At 36.6% G+C, this 21,338-nt stretch overlaps 1 protein-coding gene across 2 annotated transcripts in view; it reads right to left on the bottom strand.

Moving 5' to 3' along the window:
- LOC118741289 (hemicentin-2-like) overlaps positions 1-21,338 on the bottom strand; it is a 293,187-nt gene that overhangs the window by 62,742 nt on the left and 209,107 nt on the right. For both annotated transcript variants that reach the window (XM_036473207.1, XM_036473208.1), the window contains exons 3-4: positions 11,887-12,147; positions 7,918-8,114 (exon numbers count right to left, since the gene is read on the bottom strand). In XM_036473207.1, the coding sequence (XP_036329100.1) occupies positions 7,918-8,114; positions 11,887-12,147 (458 nt within the window). The remainder of the gene's footprint in view (positions 1-7,917; positions 8,115-11,886; positions 12,148-21,338) is intronic.

Genomic DNA, 21,338 nt, shown 5'->3' with positions numbered 1-21,338 from the left:
CCACACTCATAATTGGTGGGATGATAACAACACCATCCAAAGCACTGTATGTCCGACTTAATATTCTTCCGGTAGGTCTACTTGCCAAAAAGGTCCCAAGCGGTGCGGAAATTCGAAAGAACATTCTAAATAAGTGGTCAAATATCAGTTATGGTCACAGTTGGTGGACTATGCACTTCCATAACTTGCACCCGCTATAGGCTTTACGACCGTCATACTCTCAAGAGAAGATCTTAAGCAAGACCTTGTGAGGAGTGGAGAGTCCATCCATGTACACACAGATGGCTCAAAGCTCGATGGAATCTTCTTTAGCTTTCGTCTGCTGGACCACTCTAGCGTTTTTCAGGCGGAACTGGTGGCAATCGACAGCATTGAAACTGGTAAAGTGTGCTGTGATACGCCAAGTTGATATCTATTTCTTCACTGACAGCCACGAAGAAGTCAACAAACTCCATGTCCATGGTAGCCATGAAATGCCGCGCGTCTCTTAACGAGACGTCTGAGTCATTTCCCCCAAAAGTGATATTGGTTTCGGGACACGGCGACATAGAGGGGAATTGTAAGGCGATGAACTGGCGCGACTTGACACAAGTCTCCCTCTTGAGGATATAAGACGACGAAATAGGAATATCCTTACAAACTTGTAAGCTACTTATCTCCGAGAGGCTTACTAAAGTAGCGAGCGACAGATGGTATGATGAAATCAGCTACAAAACTGCCAAGCCATTCTGGCCGCTGTTCAGCGCTTAATACACTAGCCTACTACTGAGCCTAAATAAGGACAATATTGGATTATTAGTATCTGTCATAACAGGATACTGCCTGATTGGCAAGCATGCCTATCGACTAGGCCCACGTTTACATTTCTTCTGTACAAGCTGTCAAGATGAAGAGGAGGAGCAATCTATTCTGCACATGTTATGCCATTGCCCTGTTCTATCCAGACGAAGAGTCTCCACTCTTGATAGGCAATTCGTCGACAACTTAGAGGACCATAAATGGTAATCAGGGATCTTCTAAAATTCCTGCAAAGTTCAAAATGGTTTTAGGAGGGTTTGAGAGTTGCTGACCCCACACGCGGTCTTGAGCCTAAGTGTGTCTTACAGACGACCGCGACAAGCTAATCCAATCTTACACAGGGCTCATTAGTGTGGTTAGACTAGCACTCAGCCTCAAGAAACTTAACATTGTAGATACGTAAGTCCCCTGCAAAAAAAAAATGCTGTTGATGAAAATTTGCTGAGTTTTCCTAATTTTGGTACACAGTTAGAAATGTGGACTTACATGGTTTTTGTTAGACAAGGAGCTATGCTTTCATAAACAATAAGCAAAAAAAAAAACAAAAAAAAAATTCCCAAAACTTATACATATATACAGGTGCATATCATCCTTTCTGACCACCGCACCTCAGCAAATATGTTTTTGACTTTCTCATGTTATTCTCTCATAAACACGAAATGCATAGTTACGAAAATCATAGACTGATTAAACAGCAGCAGTAAGAATTTGGTAAACAAGGTAAGGACAAAAAAGCAACAACATGCGGCAACAACTTAACCAACCATGCACTTATTTTGTGTTGTCTAATGCCATGAATATGAAAGTTCGTACACAACTATGTATAGCTGCTTGCCAGATTTGCCCCTATAAAATAGACCAACAATTTAATAATAATTTAGAATTTTCCAAAATATTGCCAATGAACGGGTCCAAGCTGGTGTAGCAGCAACAAGAGTCAACTACAAAATACCAGATAGAACAAAAAATATAAAAAAAAAGAGGCTGGCATATCTAAACAGAATGTGACTTGAACATGCCTGTGCAGACATGTATATGCATGCACAGATGAAAAATGTAACTAAAACATGGCAGCTGTAGAATTTTTATTACATTAATCGGCATTTGCCGGTTACCTTTTAGGTTAAGCCAATCTTACAGCGACCAAGTAGTGGCTAGTTTGTGTGTGTGTGTGTATGTTGACCAAGAGTATGATGTGCATACATATGTGTGTACATATGTATTTATTCACTTACAATAACTAACAATAAAGCCGAGAGTTATGAAAAACATGCAGCTCACAATTATGTACATACATTGCATCGGAGCAGGCCAAAGGCTAGAGCCAAGGCAGGCACGTCTTCAGCAGAACATGATACTTTATAACAACTATATGTATGCCTGTGTATTTGTATGTCCGTATGTATGTATATGCATGAACGTACACTTATCAGACAATACAAAAATTTTGATTACGCTTGTGACCATGTGCGTGCGTTTGCGTGTGCAACATAACTATGCGCATTATTTTCTGATTTCTGGCTTAATCTGCACATATTCTCCCTGCTCTCTCTCGCTTTACTGCCACTCGCGCCTATGCAGCTTAGTGTGCGAGGGCTTTGTGTCTACTACTGTTGTCATCGTCGTTGTTGGCTGAATATTTGCCAGTAAATTCACTACTTACTATTTTGTATGAGATTTCAGACTTTTTTGTTGTGCAACGTTACTCGTTTATGAATTCTTGTCGCATTTTGCGTATTTAAAAAAAAAAATTAGAAGAAGAATTTTCTTTACAACCGTTAGGAGGTTGCAGATACTTTCATATGTACACATGTGTAGGCAGTAAAGTGGGCTGTCTACTCGCTCGTAGATTATTTTTAGCATTTCTGTTTGCTTGTAGTTCCTGTAGTTCTTCTGCTTGTCTCTATGGCGGCTGCAGCATGGAAGGCTGTTGGAAGTTCTTTATACTCCGGGTGATTCCAGCGGGAAACAGCTGCCTTTTAGATCGTTGAAGAGTCACAGGGCACAAAAAATCCAATGTGTGCCTATTTATTTGGTTATTTGTTGAGTAATCAGTAGTATTTTGAATCAGCTGTATTTTGAACTGAATACTTTTTTTTTTTGAATTCTGAAAAAAGGTCACGAGGTCATCCTTTCTATTTGCGGGTACATATTTCAATTGAAATTTAATCAACGGTTACAATTCAGAGTAAGATTAAGAACCTCCAAATCTAGAAAAATTAGATTCTGATTGGATATTTATATACAGTGTGTCCTAGACCACCCGTTCCTACCTTCTAAAACCTTCTTAAATTGAGGAAAATATTTTTTATTGGGAAAAGAAAAAAATGTGCTTCCAAGTCGGGGATACTCTATCTCTTGGTCGTACTATCGCCTTCCGGTTTCTACCTGAAATGGGTTAAGCTAACCGGATAAAAATACAGTACTTTTGTAAGGGACGTAAAATTTTATGTCGACTTCGAATGCCTATTGCATTTTTATGAGATGATATTTTCATGGCGGAATTACACTCGGAGGCTTGCGATTGCCTGCCAAGACTGGTTTGTTTTTCAAGAATTATAGACTGTGCCGACGCTGAACTTGTTAGCCATCTGGTTTCGCTGAACCTAAATTCACGACTCATCTCTTCCAACTAGCTCGCTTGGTGGAGTAGCTATAAGACACCGACAGCCATTCGGCGATAAGAGCCCCCGACTATGTTACAATTAGCCGTGGGTAACACAGTGCGGCGCCGCGCCATTGTGCTGATACCGAGAGCTGAGTTACTGGCGCCGATACCGATTTTCACAACTCAGTGACGCAATGGCGCCAGCAACACCGGAACACTGACGACACCAGGCGACGCAAAGAACCAGCAAAGAACACCCAAAAGCGAAGTGTCACTTGTAAAATGTGCAGCACAAGGCGAATTTATACAAGGTGGCGTTGCTAGAATTCGTCGCGGTCCTTCTGAATGTGAAAATGATGGGTTTGTTGTATTTTTGTGTTTTGAACTTGGGTATACTTGAGTTTTTTCTCAACCGATATCACCTTGTATTAATTCACTTTGGTGGAGCGTTCAGCAATAAAGGAAATGAGCTTTAGCCTGAAGAGGCGCAATTGCGCCAACACACTGTGCTGAATCCGACAGTGGCGCTGGAGTTAGTGTACCAGCGCCAAAAAATTTGCGCCGTTACCCAGGCCTAGTTACAATTACTTCCAGTCTTGTGAACAATGCAGGGAGAACTTTACGGTTTGGGTCTGCAGAAATTTCGTTGTGTTGAATCAAAGAGCAATGAGGAACTAGTCCGGAACTTTTATACTTCAGCTGTAAAAGAGGGTATCATGCACCTGAGAATACTGGGATGTTACTACGTAGTGAGACTGGATCACAACACAACTAAATCAGAAGAAACAGCGGACCGTCCTTTCTGGGGATTCTCTATATTCCAGTTAAGAATAAATATCTGAGCACTTTGAAGTTTGTATTCAAGCCTTCCCATACTGGCCTCATTGGGAGGCATAAGACCACTGGCGTTACTACGATCAAGTTTAGCAGATTACCCTATTTTCATATCAATCAGCTGGTGTTTTGCTGGGGCGGTTCAACCAACGCTATTCCATGGCTTTGACTGACCAAACAAGTCTTTACTAGTCTTCCAGAATATTTTCATTTCACACATAAAAAACTGTAACATCGTGAAGCCGCTTTTTTTGCTTTTCCTTTGATTTGTTCTCGCTTTTATTCAACTCTTGCCTACGTTTGCCGACACAGTCTCAAGAATAAAACCAAATTTAATTCTACTTCAGTTCTTTGGAATGCTGCAAGTGAAGCTTGCTTTAATGCGTCCACCGAAGCTCAAACATTTTTTGGTTGATATCACGATTGTAAGCGGCTCAGTAGCTCTCCGTAAGGCATGATGATGAATAGCTGAAATCAAAAGTCACACACTTAAGGGCAGGACTATCATTACATATACATACGTACACATATACATTTCTGTTACAAATGCACGTACTTGCCAAGAGAAAATAAAACATACTTACGTACATACATACATGGAAAAATATGTCGCAAAGTCTAGCATTAAGATGCACTCTAAACTAGTCATTGGAGTGGAATTTCCAGCAATGATATTTCTGTTTTAGATATTTTAATAAATATATGCACATATTTACATACGGTCATATGTCTACAAGTTTTCTGCATAGTTTATATACTTTTCCTAAAACTTAGTATTAAAATATTATGAAAATGTCATCCTCAGCTTTCCCTAACTTACTTACACTTGAAAAATATTTCATTCTCTAACACTCGTGTCCACTCTGCCACTAGTGTCCACCCACTCGTCGACTCGATAGTTTTGCTGCCTAGTCTCGTTCTTTTTTCCCCCCTCCACCCTTCAAGTTCTTTGTCGGAATGACTCTTCAAAATCCATGCAAATACTTAGAGGCTTCCATATGTTCTTAAAAATGTGAATTTTGCAATGTGAAAAATGAATTTTGTGATTTTGTGTTGTTAGTTGGTTATATGTCGGTTGTATGTATGTTACTCTATTTGTTTGCGTAACCATTTTAATTTGCCTCTATTAGTTTTTGGTTTTACTACAAATGAAATTCCTTTTGCAGCTGCTTGGTTTTTAATTTTGGTTTATTTACTTTAAGCTCGAATGTGCAGTTATATGCAAGTATATTTCCGTTCGAACATGTTTTACAGTCTTTCGTCTTGTTACTTACACACATACATATGCATGTACTATACACGAACACATGTTTGTATGTAGATATTCGGCTATTCGGCACATGAGTATTCGGCGTATGAGTAATATTTGAACTGAATTCAATCGAATTCAATTATTTAGAGCACATAAATCTCATTGGTAGGTTTGATTAGTTCTAACAAACAGAAATATTAAATAAAAGAAATAATTTTGTCTAAGAATTTAATTATTTTTATACATTTTGTGAGCTGACGAAAGTAAACTAAATCTTATTTAGACAACACTGCGTATACGCAACCTGAATGCAGGTTTTTCCATGCTAAATAATAAGGGGTAGCTATCTTTAAGTAAAGGAAAATTTAGATGAGAGAAGAATATAAACGATATATATGTATGTATGTAGGTAAAAACTGAAATTTACTATAGAAGTCTAAAAATTCAAGTTTAGTGAATAAAGGTTTATATGAAAGAAATAAATAAAAATTTAGGCAATTGGACTCCACACTAATTACAACCTTAATTGGAAGCCTGCTTATCAATTAATAAACTTTTATGAATAGTATACACTATAAATGGAAACAAAAAATGATGTCACAAATTGTAGATCCATTTTCAAACTGATAACCATTTCCAAACTTTTCAAAAATATATATTTTTTCTGCTAAAGGAATAATCGAACCGTATCAGCATCGCTTTGTCAGCGGGCGCTCGACGGTCACGAATCTAGCCTCTTTTTCTCAATTTTACGTAGCATCGTTCCAGAGTGGTTGCCTTAGCGTAATATTTTGCGAACGATTTTATTTATCACTCAAAATTTTTGATTTATGCAGACGACCGACAATTTTTTTAGACGTATTACTTGTGTGTCGCGTGTTTTGCCTTTGCAAGAGGATACACTTAAACAATTGGCACCGTCACACCCAACACCATCGCGAGTTTTTGAAACTAACCCTATCGAATTTTTGGAGACCTTTTAATAAGAAGATTGGATTTTTTCAAAATATAGATGTTAACATCGTTAAGCGAGTTCTTTAATAAATGTTTAAAGAATACACAGGAAACACTTTGACGTCAGGATTTTCTTAAAGGACTTTGAAATTTTAATAAAAAACCGGCTATGCTTTTCAATTGTCTACCGAGCCCCAAGTATCACCTGTTGGCGAAAATTCTTCTTCTCTTTACTCTGGATCGTAGGTAGGCAAAATTCTTAACTAAATACTTTGTGTGTTGCCAGGATGTACTTTGTCTATTTAGTAGTCGTCTTCGTTATCCGAGCTGCAAAATGCTGCGCTGACAGGCACGGTGTTAAGACCAACGAGTGGAAAAAGTCACAGTACTCGCCCTGTTTATGTAAATAAAACCTCATTTGGTCTATGTTTGTTGCTAGGCAGACTTTGAGCAGGCAGCTGGTACAAGCTCTTGATATAAACTCCATTATTACTCTCTTGCTATTCAAAAGTACTAGCTATTCGAAGTACTGTACCAGATCTAAATCATTTTTTTTCACAACAAGCAACCCGGATTCCTAACCTTTTCATTTGTTGCTTTATTTTCTAATAAACTTCGTTCCTGTCGGCCAGTATATTAAGCCCTTTGCTCTAAGGCCTCTCTACATAGTCTACAACGTTGTCTGCAGCATAGCATCCTTAAAGCATTTAAAATCTGCCTTTAGAAATTTCTAAAGGAATTCTGATTGGAGTAAAAAAATATTTAATTAGATTATTAAAATTTGTCTAATTAAAAGAAGCGCTCTTCCTCATCTATCCACACCGTAATTAGAGTATAATCCCATGCCTTTTTTTCTAAGAATGTTTACAAATCCTAAAAGAACGTATGCAAATATGAAGAAGAAATATTTCATAAAAATAAAAATGGCATACAACGGCCTTTCAAATTTCTTATTCTTAAAATTGATAGGATAATTTAGGTAATTAGGAAATTTTGAGCCAACCCAAAATTTTTCTCAACAACTTAAGATAATTCTAAGCCAATGCGCAATCAACGCAACTGCCATGCCAGCATTTCTGCCTAATCGCTGGGCCCCACCCATAGTTTAAGCTTAAAAATAAATTTTTTTTTCGCTTTTCTGTGCTCATTACGACAAAGAATTAATGACTAAAATGCTATATGATATCTCATTACTGTTGTTGTCGTTGTTGTCAGACGCCAGTCAGCCAGCCAGCCAGCCAGCGAGCCAGTCAAGCGAACAAAATTTTCAGTTTCACTGATTTCTCTACAAAATTTCTGCATTTAGTTGTGTGTGTTTGTTTGTGTGGCTGGCTAGCTGGCTGGCTGCTGGTCGCATGCGCATAATGTGATTGTAGAAATAATGTGTGCGTGTGTGTCTTTGTATTTTGTTTTTTTTTTTTTGGTTATTTGTGAGCGGGCGTAGAAGCAATTAATTTGATTGCCTACTTACAGTTCACATTCAGCGTGACAGTTGTCTCCAGCGTATGACCCTCGGTCATGGCACGATTCCAAACGACGCATTTATATTTGGCGCCATCGTCAGCGCGTCTTGGCAGTATTTGCAATGTGGCATTGGTGTAATGATTCTTGGAGCCGCCTTTCAGTATGTACGATTGTAATGGCACAGTGCTGCCCTCGCGATACCAACTGCAATAAAAAAAAAAAAACGAACAAACCCAAGGAACAATAAGTAAAGCGAAATAAAATAGGCAAACAGAGTAAAGTTTTAAATGGAGGAGAAGTGCAGTTAAAGCGTTGTGGGTGTACACTAGGGTGGTCTAAAAATTTATGGGAGAAAAGTAAAATCGGAAATTTAATGCTCTCACCCCCTAGGATTGTTCTATACCGAAAAAAAGTATACCCCTGTTTTTTTTATTTTAAACTCAAAGTATATTTAGAGATCGCTCAAAGCGCTCAAACTTTCCCATGTATTTTGTATGGGGGAAAAAATACTTTTCGTAGAAATGGCATAGAATCCATGAAAATCAAAATTTTTCATTCTGAAAACTCTGCTTCTCTTCAGAGGACTTCAGAGAATACGGCCCAATTGTTTATTTAAAAATTTTTTAATTCTAACTATTTTTCTTTTTTTCTTTTGTATATTTCTTTTTGTATATTTGATTTTTTTTTGGGGATATTTCGGAGACCCTTAAAAAATAGTTAAAACTAAAAAATGTTTAAATAAACAATTGGGCATTATTCTTTGAAGTCTTCTGAAGAGAAGCAGAGTTTTCAGATTTAAAAATTTGGATTTTCATGGATTCTATGCCATTTCTACGAAAACTCTTTTTTTCACCATACAAAATACATGGGAAACTTTAAGCGCTTTGAGCGACCTTTAAATATATTTTGATTTTAAAATAAAAAAACAGGGGCATACTTTTTTTCGGTATAGAACAATCCTAGGGGGTGAGAGCATTAAATTTCCGATTTTACTTTTCTCCCATACATTTTTGGACCACCCTAGTGTACACACAATCATACATGCATACATACATACATACACGCGTATATGAATATGAACTTTAATGCTGGAGTGTGCAAATATACCAGCAAACGATATGCGCTGAGACGTTAGCAGGGATGGGCGCAAGTAAAATTACAAAATAATTTATTGACTTTCTTGTATGAGTTGACAGCGCACAAGCTACAGCTTCTGTCTTCGTTGGCTGGCTGTTGGTATATGTATACATGTATTAGGATGTGCGTGTGTGTGTGTGTGTGGATTTTTGCAATCAAACCATTTCACTTTTAAATGTTCATTTCTTTTTAATTAAGTTCTAGTGTGGCTGTGGTGGCAGTGATTTTTTTGCTTGCGAAAGACAGAGAGGGAGATAAGATAATGGTTTCCGACGACTGGATTTGTGTGTTTGGGAAGTCGACTTGAGATAGTTAAATTTTTAATATTTTTCCGCCAATTGTTACTCAGCAGAGCCAGCAATTTCGTGTTTAATGTTAGCAGTAAATGGTGCGATTTTAAACAGATTTAATAGCAAGTAATTGCAACACAAGCCTGCTGCGGTTGAGATCAAACTTTTCCTCCAATATATTTTGCCAACTTTATGCCACTTCCCGCCATCAGTTTGCGTTTACTATAAGCTTGTTGTGGACCTATGTAATTACACTTGGTACATAGTTTGAATATTTCTATCAAAAGATAACAGATTTGGGTAAATACCCTATTTAATTTTTTGATCGGCAGCGAAATTAAGGGTTATATTCATTATACATATGTATGTATATTAGACTGATTCAAAAAAATCGGCTAAATTGGAAAATAGTTTTTCAGTGTAAATGAAGGCGTATCACGAAAAAAAAATTTTGCGTGGTCAATTTCATTTGAATTCTTATGTCGAGAAAAAATTTTGGGTGTAAAAATTTTTTTTATGCACCCGCTAAAAATCACAGCCAAAATTTTTTCTCGACACAAGTATTTAAATAAAGCTGACACACGCTAAACTTTTTCTTACATACATATACTTTCCATTTACAGGTGTTTGTATTGAATTTTCCATTCCCAACGATTCTTGAAACTCGCCCATCATTCGGAGCGTTGTACTAAAAATTTAGCCAGAATAAAATTTACTTACATTCGAAGCTTCACAATCTTCATATGTATGAAATCTAAATTGCTCCTGGATGTTCTCTTAAATTTATTTCCGAATTCATTTGGGTTTTCGTACTCCACAGCGTATACGTAACATTCAGACTCATCTCCAATTTATCAGTTTGCTCTAAGGTCAACATAATTTTCAAAGTCAATCAATTTGCGTTTACTTTTAATTTCATTTTGAACTTAGCTTTCTTTTGCCATCGTCGGTTGGGGCTTTGCTATGATTTAGGTGCCCGAAATGGCGCATAGATGTATGTACGTACAAGCTACATATGTATATGTATATAGTACATACATACTTACATGCATATGAGTAAAGGCATTTCTGTGAATGATAAATTGCTCGAAAATCTTTGGCATTGGTTACTTTGCAAAAGCTTCAAATATGGAAGAGATAAATGAGCAATTAAAAGTGCTGCGTACAATTCTCTATCTGCGCAATACTGCATACATACATATGTATGTATGTTTGTAAGTGTTTAGAGGCAGATGTTTCAAAATGTTAGCATTTCTAAAAATTTCACATGTCATTCAATCAGGAGAAATTGTAACAAGAGTGAATAAGGAACACTAAGCTGCTGGGCATTGCAACTAGTTTGGCTTAAAAGATTTGTGGGATAGCCACATTCATAGTTTAAATATTAGTTGAACTAAGAGTGCCAGTTACCCGATAAAATTCGATAACTCTAAAAATTTCGATAACTATCGATAATCCTAGACAACTGTGCGTTTCCAGAGCTGGACAAATTTCGATAATTCAAAAATTTACATATCCCGATATATATCGATAACTCGATTTTAATAGTTAGCTAAATTTCAATACCTAAACGACAAATTTAGATAACTCCAAATAATCTGAAATTTCGATCTAATAGTGATAACTCGATAAATTCATGAAATTCTAGAAATTTCGTACTTTAAAAACTTGCAAAAACTTCGAGTCCATAAAACTAAAATTTTCAATAACTACCAGCAATCGATAAAGCAATAAATATCGATGGCTCGATAATTTAAAAAGAAATCGATAAATTTCGTTAATTCGATAAACTTCGATACCTCTATAAATGTTGATCAGTCGATAAATATTGACTATTCAATAAATATAAAATAAAATTTCATTAACTTGATAAATTTCAATACGACGATACATTTTTATAACTCGATAACTATCGGTACATTTCGACAACTAAGTTTTTGCGTAAATAGAGGACGGCTTAATGAAATGTTTTCAACGAAGTTAAGACATCTCTCCTTAATCATATTTGAATCTACTTTTGGAGATTACTATTTTTTTTTTTTTCAAAATTAATAAAAAATGCGAGCAAAACAAATTAATGACGTCCAGTTAGTGCAGTTGGACATTTTTAATTATTTAGAAGACCTAGGAATTTTTTTTTAATATATAATTAGCGTTGCTTTCAAACCCTTTATCCAGATTTCCTGCACTTTTTGATCAACCCTTGTAGATTGCCAGCGCTAAGTTTTGTTTAAAAATACTCCTTTTGATTTTATTTTTTTTTTTTTAAGAGAAAACTCGCCTTCAGTGGGAGAAGTACTCATCCCATCCATCAGCTTTAATTTTCTCTTCCGTTCTATTTTTATTTTTCCACTTTGCTCTGATTGTTTGGGGACCAATAACTATATTGCTGTTCATATTTGCTTGCTTGTCTGTATATACATACACTAACTAACCAAAGCATGTATGTATGTATGTATGTAAGTATGTGTACCAACTTTATTTGCTTTCTATATTCTGACCTGTCATTAAGTTACCCATTTTCACTTGACTATTTCACTTTTACTTACGTTATCATCGGATCCGGTGAGCCACCCACGCTGCTGCATGTCAACTCCAATGGCTTATCCTCGGTGGCGATGGCTATGTTGCCGGGTGTTATCATCGGCGGATGTGGCGGTGTCAAAACTGTCAAATTGTAAAATTCCTGATGCACATCGGCACCTGTGCCTTTGGCCTTGATCCGACACTCGAAACGGCCATTATCGCGATTGTATGAGGTGTTTTTTATTTGCAAGTCATAAATCCCACGACCAGGACGAAAATCTATTCTGCAAAGAGAGAGTGAGAACAACAAGGACAAAGTATAAGTAAAGCTATCTGCGAGTATGAGAATAAAGTGATTGTGTGTGTGAATAAGCAAGCAAAAGGGGGCGGCGGGGGGGGGGGCTATGTGCCAGAAAATGGAGAAATTTCTGTGTTGAAAAACTGATAAAAATGATGAAGATAAGAAAACACAAAAAAAAAAACAAAACAAATAACCACAGCTGGGGCACTCAAAGGCTGGCCATTCAGTGCAACAGCTGTGGTTGAGGGTGTGGTGCCGTGCGGCTGGCGGTTGACTGCCAATGCTGGGGCAGCAAATAAAGCGTTCGCCCTTCATAGTTATTATGCGCTTACGCTGGTGCTGTGTGTACCAGCTGCTGCGGCGGAACAGCGAAGGACATTCGGTGGCGGTGACACACTCTGCCGTTCACCAACACCACTGCTGCTCTTCGCCAACCAAGCAGCCACCATTTCGACCATCACTTCGCGCTGTGTTCCAATTTTGAGTTGAATTTGTTTGCTTGCAAGTGAAAATTAGAAAATGGCAATGACAGCACGTTAGCGCGCTCGCCAAGTGGCACAAGCTAACAAAGGCAAGGCAAGTCGTGGCCAGGCGCCGTGGTGAGGGTGGTGAAAGGCGAGTGAGCAGCAGCTGCTACTGCTGCTGCGGTTTTTGTTGTTCTCGTTTGCTGTTTGCCTATTCGGCTACTTGCCTATTCGGCTACTTGGCCATTTGGGCATTTTGCTTGATTTACAGCAAGGCTGTTTGTTGCCGCCGTGTTGTGCCACATTCTTTCTTCGGTAGCAGCAAAAGTTTCTTGGCGACACAAAATTATTTTCACGCTCCTCTTTGAGCTATTCGCTTTTAGATTTTTACGTTCTTTTATGGATTTCTAGCTTTGTTTGTTGAAATCGTTTTCACATTTTTTGCATGCCGGATTTTTTTCTGGGTCATTGTTTGCAGGCGGTATTCTTTTCCTTTGGCTGTATTATAACAAACAAGGTATGTAGATGGCCGCAGTGAGAGGTGGTTCAATGTCGTAGAAATTTATATTAACTTGGGAATTCAATAATCATGTAAAACTTTTGGAGTACAATTAGTTTATTCATCATCGGAACCTATTATGGGTACCAACTTTCCGATAAAAATCAACGAATATGGTTCAGGTGGTCCGAAGTTATATGGTAATATACATAAGTACTTGAAAAAAGTATACAGACGAATTGATAACCTCCTCTTTTTTTGTAAGTCGGTTAAAAAAATAATAATTTTTTATTCAGCATTATTAAATGTGTTGTTGTTTTAATAATTGTTAATATTCTTGGAAAGTATGGCTCGAAACTGTTATTCGTAACCGTTTTTTGTAATCCTAGTCGAATTCGCAATCCCAGTCGTAATTGTAATCGTACTCATAACCGTATTCGTATTCGCATTCGTCGTCATATTCCTAATCGTATTCGTATTCGTGCTCGGAATCGTATTCACATTCATGAACGTATTCGTTTTTGTATTCGTATTAGTGAACGTATTCGTAATCGCAATTGTTATTGCAATCGTTTCCGCACTCTTTATCGTATTCGTATTTGTATCGAATTCGCAATCATAATAGTAATCGTATTCGTAATCTCATTCAAAATTATTCATAAACGTATTCGAATTTGTATTTGTATTCGTTAACCTATTCGTAATCGTATTTCCAATCATAGTGGTAATCGACTACGCAGGTCGTGTTTATAAATTTATAAACCTAATCTGATTCGAAGTCATATAAGTATTCGCAATGGTATTCGCAGTCGCATTCGTAAACGTAGTCGAAATAGCATTCGTCTTGGGAATCGTTTTCGTATTCAAGAATGTATTCCTATTTGTATTTCTATCCGTATTCCGTATCCGTATTCGCAGTCACGTCGCATTCGTAACAGTAATCGTATTCATATTCATATTTTTAATCATACTCGTATAAGTGCTTGTAGTCGTATCTATGTATATTTAATCATATTCGTCATTGTATTCATATAAGCTATCGTATTGATATTAGTATTCGTATTCCTAATCGTATTCGTTTTACTATTGGAAATCTTATTCGCATTCGTTATCGTTTCCATATTCGTTATCAAATTCGTTATTGTATCCGTAATCGTATTGTATGCATAATCGGCATCGTATTCGTAACCGAAAACGTAATCGTAATCGTAATCAAAATTTAGCCTGCTTTCTCAAAATAAAGTAACAAAACGAGTGCAGGAAAATATTTATTATTTTTAGCTTCTCAAATAAGCAGCAAATATCAAAGGCAGAATTGCAAAATGCGGACGAAAAATTAAAATAAAAAACCTGAAAGAACAAAAACTGAAAAGGATTAAATGCTGGTTCTGCCTTTTTGGCATTTGCTAAACTGTAACCAACTGAGTGGGTGGAGTTGAAAATGTTTAAAGAAATATGTATGTATGTCTGTAAGATAAATAGTAGAATAAGTAAGTTACGTTGTGCATTCATTCTTGCACTTTTTTTTTCTAGTTTTTTCTCTGATTTTCGATGTTCCTGTCACTTACACTTATTTCGTTTATGAACGCTAAAGTTTCTTTACTGCCTCCTTTTTTTTTTGTTGACAAGTTTTTCTTAGTTTCTCCCCGAAAGCATCCGCACTTTGTATTTATTTAGAATATATTTTGTAAGATTTTACACTTTTGCTGTTTGCATCGTTGCCTCTGATTTATTCACTTATAGCGAGATTGTCTTTGAAAAAGGTTAAAAACTGAAAAGTTATCACTTTTATCCGTTTAAAAAGTTCAGTTTTTTGGTATGCAGAAGACCCGAGCAGGCAAGAAAGAGCTTAGTTAAAATCAAAAAAATACTTACACACGCACACATACCCATATCAACACTCACCCACTCAAGTTATGTACATACATACGCATATGCACATATGTAAGTGTGTGAGTCCTTGACGTTGAGTATGACAATATGCCAGGACGACGCGTCGCGACGTTACGCTACATACCTTGCTGGCTCTCAGCTTATTCCACGCTATACGCTCTGCTATCACTTTTTTGACTGCTACCGCCACTCAGTCATTGCAGCTGTCATAGGTACATTCGTATGTGTGCATGAAGATATGAATGAAAGTAGCAGCTACCTACCTATGTACACATAGTGCATAAATGTATGTATGTATGCAAGCATAAGATTTGCATGCGCCATTCATACATATATACCGACGCGCAGAGTGAGACACAAAAGGCGCGACATGTCTGTGCCAGCTGGCAGTTGACTGACTGGCGGTTGGCCTTAATCTTATCCGCCATTTTTTTCATTTTGACAACTTTTTTTCGTAGTGTTTTTTTTTCTTCTTCTTGCCCTCAGTTTTTGCGCGCCGCCTTCTCCTACATTCATCTTTTATGCTTTTTTTAACACACATTTTTTCTTAATATTTTCACTTGTCCTAAGTCTGCATGTAAAACAGCTGTCAACGCTCTGACAGTCTTGTTTCACTTTAGTTAGTTGTGCATACACACATACATATATAGGAGGGATGTACATATGTAGGTAGATTCATATATACCCTACAGTAATCAAGCTTAAGAGAGCTTTCTAGTTTGAGTAGGTTCCACTTGATATCCTGAGCTCTACATGAAGCTTATGAGTTCATCGAGCATACGACAAGGAGTTGTGTGAGTTTACTAAACCCAAACGCCAGAAAACAGGTTGGTTTTGGCTAGATTAGTTACGGTCTATGGGTGGACCGTGAAAAGAATTTCATACGCGCGATTATAGTTATTTTTTCAGACAGCCATACGCCCATCAACACCCTATACAATAAAATTACCACTTCGAAGCTCGTCACGGAGTGTTTGGATACCCTTTAGCTTTTGGTATCAGGAAATGCGATAAGGCTTTCCTGGATACCAGATTACTGAGTCCCACAGTCGAACTTGCATCCATTCGGCTATGTCAATTGTTTACTAAACATGAAAAAATACATATGCTTTTACTTAAATTCTTTGCCTATTTTAAGGACTTTAACATAAAATCAAACAAGAATCTGCATGAAGTTTTCTTCCTTGGGACGGTCGTTTTAATAGGAGTTATTTTTCTATGAGAAAAATACGATTCAAATTCTTTAATTTTAAAAAACCCATGGTTCACTACAAATAACGGTTCACCTCAAATTTCTTAAGAGCTTCTTCTTCTTTTTTGGCGCTGTAACCGCCTAAGCGACCTAAGCGCTCTGTGCCAACTGACGCCAATTGGAAACGCCAAGTGAAGCAAAGTCCTTCCCCACCTGATCTTTCCATCGCAGTGGGGGCCTCCCTCTTCCTCTGCTACCACCAGCGGGTTCCGAGTTGAATACTTACAGAGCTGGAGCGTCGGTGTCCATTCGAACGACATGACCAAGCCAGCGGAGCCGCTGTATTTTAATTCGCTGCACTATGTCCATATCGTTGTAAAGCTCATACAGCTCATCGTTCCATCGTCTGCGGTACTCGCCGTCGCCAACGCGTAAAGGACCGTAAATCTTCCGCAAAATCTTTCTCTCAAACACCCCAAGAGCCGCCTCATCGGATGTTGTCATTGTCCATGCTTCTGCGCCATATACCAGCACGGGCATGATGAGTGACTTATAGAGCGTGGTTTTCGTACGTCGAGAGAGGACTTTACTCCTGAATTGCCTACTCAGTCCAAAGTAGCACTTGTTGGCAAGAGTGATTCTACGTTGGATTTCAATGCTGACATTATTATCGGTGTTAATACTGGTTCCCAAGTAAACGAAATTCTCTACTTTCTCGAAATTGTAACTGTCAACAGTGACGTGGGTGCCAAGGCGCGAATGTGCTGACTGTTTGTTTTGATGACAGGAGATACTTCGTCTTGTCCTCGTTTACCACCAGACCCATGCGCTTTGCTTCCCTATCCAACTTGGAAAAGGCAGAACAGACTTAAGAGCTTAAGGACAGTAAATAAGAAAGCATTGTAGCAGGGACCGTAACAGTTACAACTTTTATTGCTCTTTAACAATTATTTTTTTGACTTTTATTTAATTACGCCTTAAATAACAGTTATTTCTGATTTTTAATTTATAAATCCAAAATAACGTTTATTTTAGATTTTTATCTAACTAATCTGCGAATAACAGATATTTTTGATTTTTGAATTATATGTCTTAGATAACAGTTATTGAAGACTTTTATATATAAAAGTCATAAATTAAAATCAGTCAGTGACTTTTACTTTTAAAAGTCATCAATATAAATCAGTCACTGATTTTTATATTTTAAATCTTACTTATAAAAGTCATTGGCATAAGTCGAAGTATACTTTTGTTCGCCAATACCTTCTTAGATGCAAAATTATGATAACGACTTTTATATGTATGACTTAAAAAATAAAAGTTGGTGACTGATTTCTATTGATGACTTTTTTAAATAAAAGTTTCCCATAACTGTTATCTGAGACATATAATATAAAAATGAAATAATAACTGTTATTTGCAGATTATTTAGATAAAAGTCCAAAATAATTGTTATTTTGGTTTTATAAAATAAAAATCAAAAATTATTGTTATTTTTTTTAAATTTGTATAAAAATTACAAATAAAAATTTATTTTCAAATTAGATTCTATAAGGTGAAAAAAGAAATCGATTGGTCTACATCACTTACTTAGAACATTTCCTTCATAGTAAATTTTTCAATGACAGTTTTTATCAATAACTGTTAATTTCGGTTCTTGCATTGTAGTAAGTAAGTTAAGGTTAAGGTTCTCTGAGAAAAAAGGTAGATAAATTAATGAGTGCAATGGTTGGTTGTTTGAAACTTTCTGATATCTGCTGGCCGATTTCTCTTGATTCAAGTGCAGAATATGAGATCGAGCATCAACGAGCATCAAACTTATCTGCGTAGTGAGACGTACCGAAGTTAGGGTTTTACCAACTGCCCCACTGTGATATACTTATTTGAAAGGCCCATTTGACCATTTTGATGACTGACAGCTTGGTCTCATTTCATTTCGTCTTACCTCATGTTATTGAATTCTCAAAAGGATACATTTTTGTTTTCCAAAACAGCTGATTCTAGTCTTTTACTCGTAGATAAGTTCAGAGTATAACATGCGATTAAAGTATCGGTTGAACCACACTTTTTTACTACTGGGTATTTAGTTAGTTCAGCACTTGTCGACTTTTCGTATACATACATATGTACATATAAGTAACACTTACTCATACATATATGCAAGTATATTTTTGTGCACTTGAATATAATTTGGCGCTGTCTTGAAATAAAAACTACAACGCAGTAGACATTCGTGTACAGGCACTCAACACTCACTGTGCACTGTGTTCTATTTTGAAAAATAAAGATACAAAATAAAATATATCAAAAACGAGAAGCGATAGCGAAAGAAATAAATGGGCATTTTAAAACTTTTGGGATGGAGAATGACTTTTAAAACGGACTTTCAATAATAGAAGAGAAGGTTTTAATTTTTTTCTCGTTTTGACCTGAAACAAGCAAGCATTGAAATAAAAAAAAATAAAACCGCTGGAACACCAAAAAAACATGTCTTCAATACTTTTAAAAAGTTCTTCTGCACAATCCGGCTACCTTTCTCCATCTCCACATATTTAATTTTGCCCTTCGTTTTCTAAAAGAGAACACTGTGCGCCGTGTTAGAAGATGCTCAAGCATATGTCATTTGTCGGCGACGCTTAAGTGGATTGTACACACGTATGTTCATACTTACTTACTTATGCACACATATGTAAATGTAAATGTAAAAATTATGTTTCACCCATATTCGCGTGCGCATATATTCGTATAATTGGCTTTTGAAATCCACTCTTCCACCCATTTCTCCTGATATGGCATTTTCTTTCGACTCGCTCGTATTAAAGCAAAATTTATTTATCGTTACGCGTCTTGAAAAGGATTAAAATTTTGCGAATGCCTTTAATATTTTTTTTTCGTTTTGACTTGATGGAGACATAATTGGAAAGCGCAGACAGGTTGAAAAAACTACAATTATTTTTAGATGTCCGTAGGGTGGAGCCTCTTTAATTGCCAACAATACACTATCAATAACTGTGTCTGTTGATTTATAAATAAAATCCAAAAATTAAAAAAAAGAAAAAATTTATATAAAAACAAAAAAAAAATAATTTTAAGAAAGAAAAACTAAATTAAATAATAAAAAATACATTGAAAAAAATAAAAATAAAATTTAGCTGAAAGAAAAAAATTCCGTTGCCCGAGGATTTGAACCCCGGATCTCTTGATTGATACGACACTTGGCCATTGTTAGTGTTTAAGCTTACGTCTTTATGTGAAAAGAGCTTTTCACCATCAAAGTATGAAAGTTAGAGCTTTTTGTGTAAGACTTTCGTGCCAGAATGAACAAAATCTTTCAAACTTGCCTGCTATCATTCGATTGTCTTACAAAATACTTTCAACTATCTTTGCTAAAATTACCCGGCTAATCTCTTTTGATGAATAAATTGGGGGAAAAAAGTTCTCCGCTTGGTAAAGTTATGTTTAGAAATTTTCGAGCCTCAGTTAATAACCCCGATTGGGCCTTCAAAGTTTTGATATAAAAGTAAAATACACTTCTTTTTAAAGAAACTCTCTCCTGGATGATTTTTTTTTTTTAAATAAATAAATGCAACTTTTCACCCTCCAAATTTCATTAAAAATCTCATCACGTTTTTATGCAGCCATTAAAATGTAGTTTGCACGTAATTATTTTCTGATTTATTAGCCTTGCATTGTCTTCAAACTCAACCTAACTTTATTGATTGCTGATTTCTTTTTCAAGTTTTCTTTTGATTTGCGCTTCAAAAATTCCTACACCTTCCTTCCTTCCTTCCGTCTGTCATATTTATCACCCTATTGCCTTCAAAAGCTCAACCAGATGAGAGATTGACATCTTTATATACTTTTTTATGAGTATGTCTGTTTTGTCACTTCCCTTTCTACCGAGATGTGTATTTTTTTTTGTTTTACAAATTACCGCGACGTGTTCAATTGACATTCGTCAGTTTTAATAAAAGTTAGCATGCAAAGCAAATCAATGAAAATCACTTTCGGAAAGTGCAGCCAAATGTATATACATATGTACCGGCAAATATAACAAGCAAGTCGTTAAATTTTAATATTCCACAGTGAGTCGAGTTGAAAGCGTAACCAGGCTTTGTTGTAAATAAAAATTTTAGCTTAGAAGTTGAGACAATTTCAAATTCAAAAAAAAAAAACCTCAAGGATAGGCTTTTGCTGCGCCAAAAAGTATGCAACCTTTGTGGGTGAAGGTTGTTGTTATGGCTACTTATTATTTCATTCGCTGTTTAGGATTTTTATCATGAGGTAAAAGCACAAAATATGGAATTTCTTTCACCGTCCAACAGCACTCAAATAAAATTTTCATATGAGGATCTTAGGGAGCACAAGTCGAAAATAGTTTGCCACTGTTCTAAAACTAATTTGAGTTCATCCAAAACGGAAGAGCCTCACTAAAGCACGGCGACCACTCGTAGCATTGCTAAGCTCAGCTGCAACCCATCACATTTGCGACACCTACGAACTTTCGTGTAGCCTCACTTCACTGCTTACCGAATTCCAAGTTTATTAAAATTGAATTTTTATTCAAAAAGTTTTTCCGCTTTTGCGAGCTTAAAAAGTTTCAGATTAAATATTCGAGACAAAAAAAATAAAAAATGGCAAATTCAACACTGTCACGTGCAGACCATTGCGGCCACTTTTCTTTAGCGACAACTCTGAACCAATTATGCATTGCATAATTCTATAGCGTCACCTCCTCCCGACCAAAGCCACGGCAGCAGCAGAAGCAGCATCTGTAATGGAGCACAGTAAGCTATTAACATTTCCGCCATTCCCATTTTACTGATCGTTTGTAGGTTTTTTTAAAACAGCTTCCTCGCCTTCATAACTTTTTTTAACTTTTTCTCTTCTCCAGCCCAACTCTCTGAGCTTTCTTCATACCATCATGCCGCACATAAATTAACATCAAATACGCAAATGGCAACATTATTTAAAAATCTCAACGATACAATAGCGAAAAAATTTGTTAAAACCAATTTCGGAGTCGTTTAGCCATGGATGGCGTCAGCGCTCCAGGAAGCAGCCGTAGGTAGGTAGGTACTCCCCGCTTCAGTTCCTTACCGCCAGCAGCGAAATGCTTGAAAGTG

This window comes from Rhagoletis pomonella, unplaced genomic scaffold (assembly GCF_013731165.1).
Source record: "Rhagoletis pomonella isolate Grant_MI unplaced genomic scaffold, Rhpom_1.0 Rhpom_scaffold_00006, whole genome shotgun sequence".
NCBI classification, from domain to species: Eukaryota; Metazoa; Arthropoda; class Insecta; order Diptera; family Tephritidae; genus Rhagoletis; species Rhagoletis pomonella.
The sequence above is the reverse complement of the archived record's forward strand: the minus strand, read 5'-3'. Positions and strand labels throughout refer to the sequence as shown.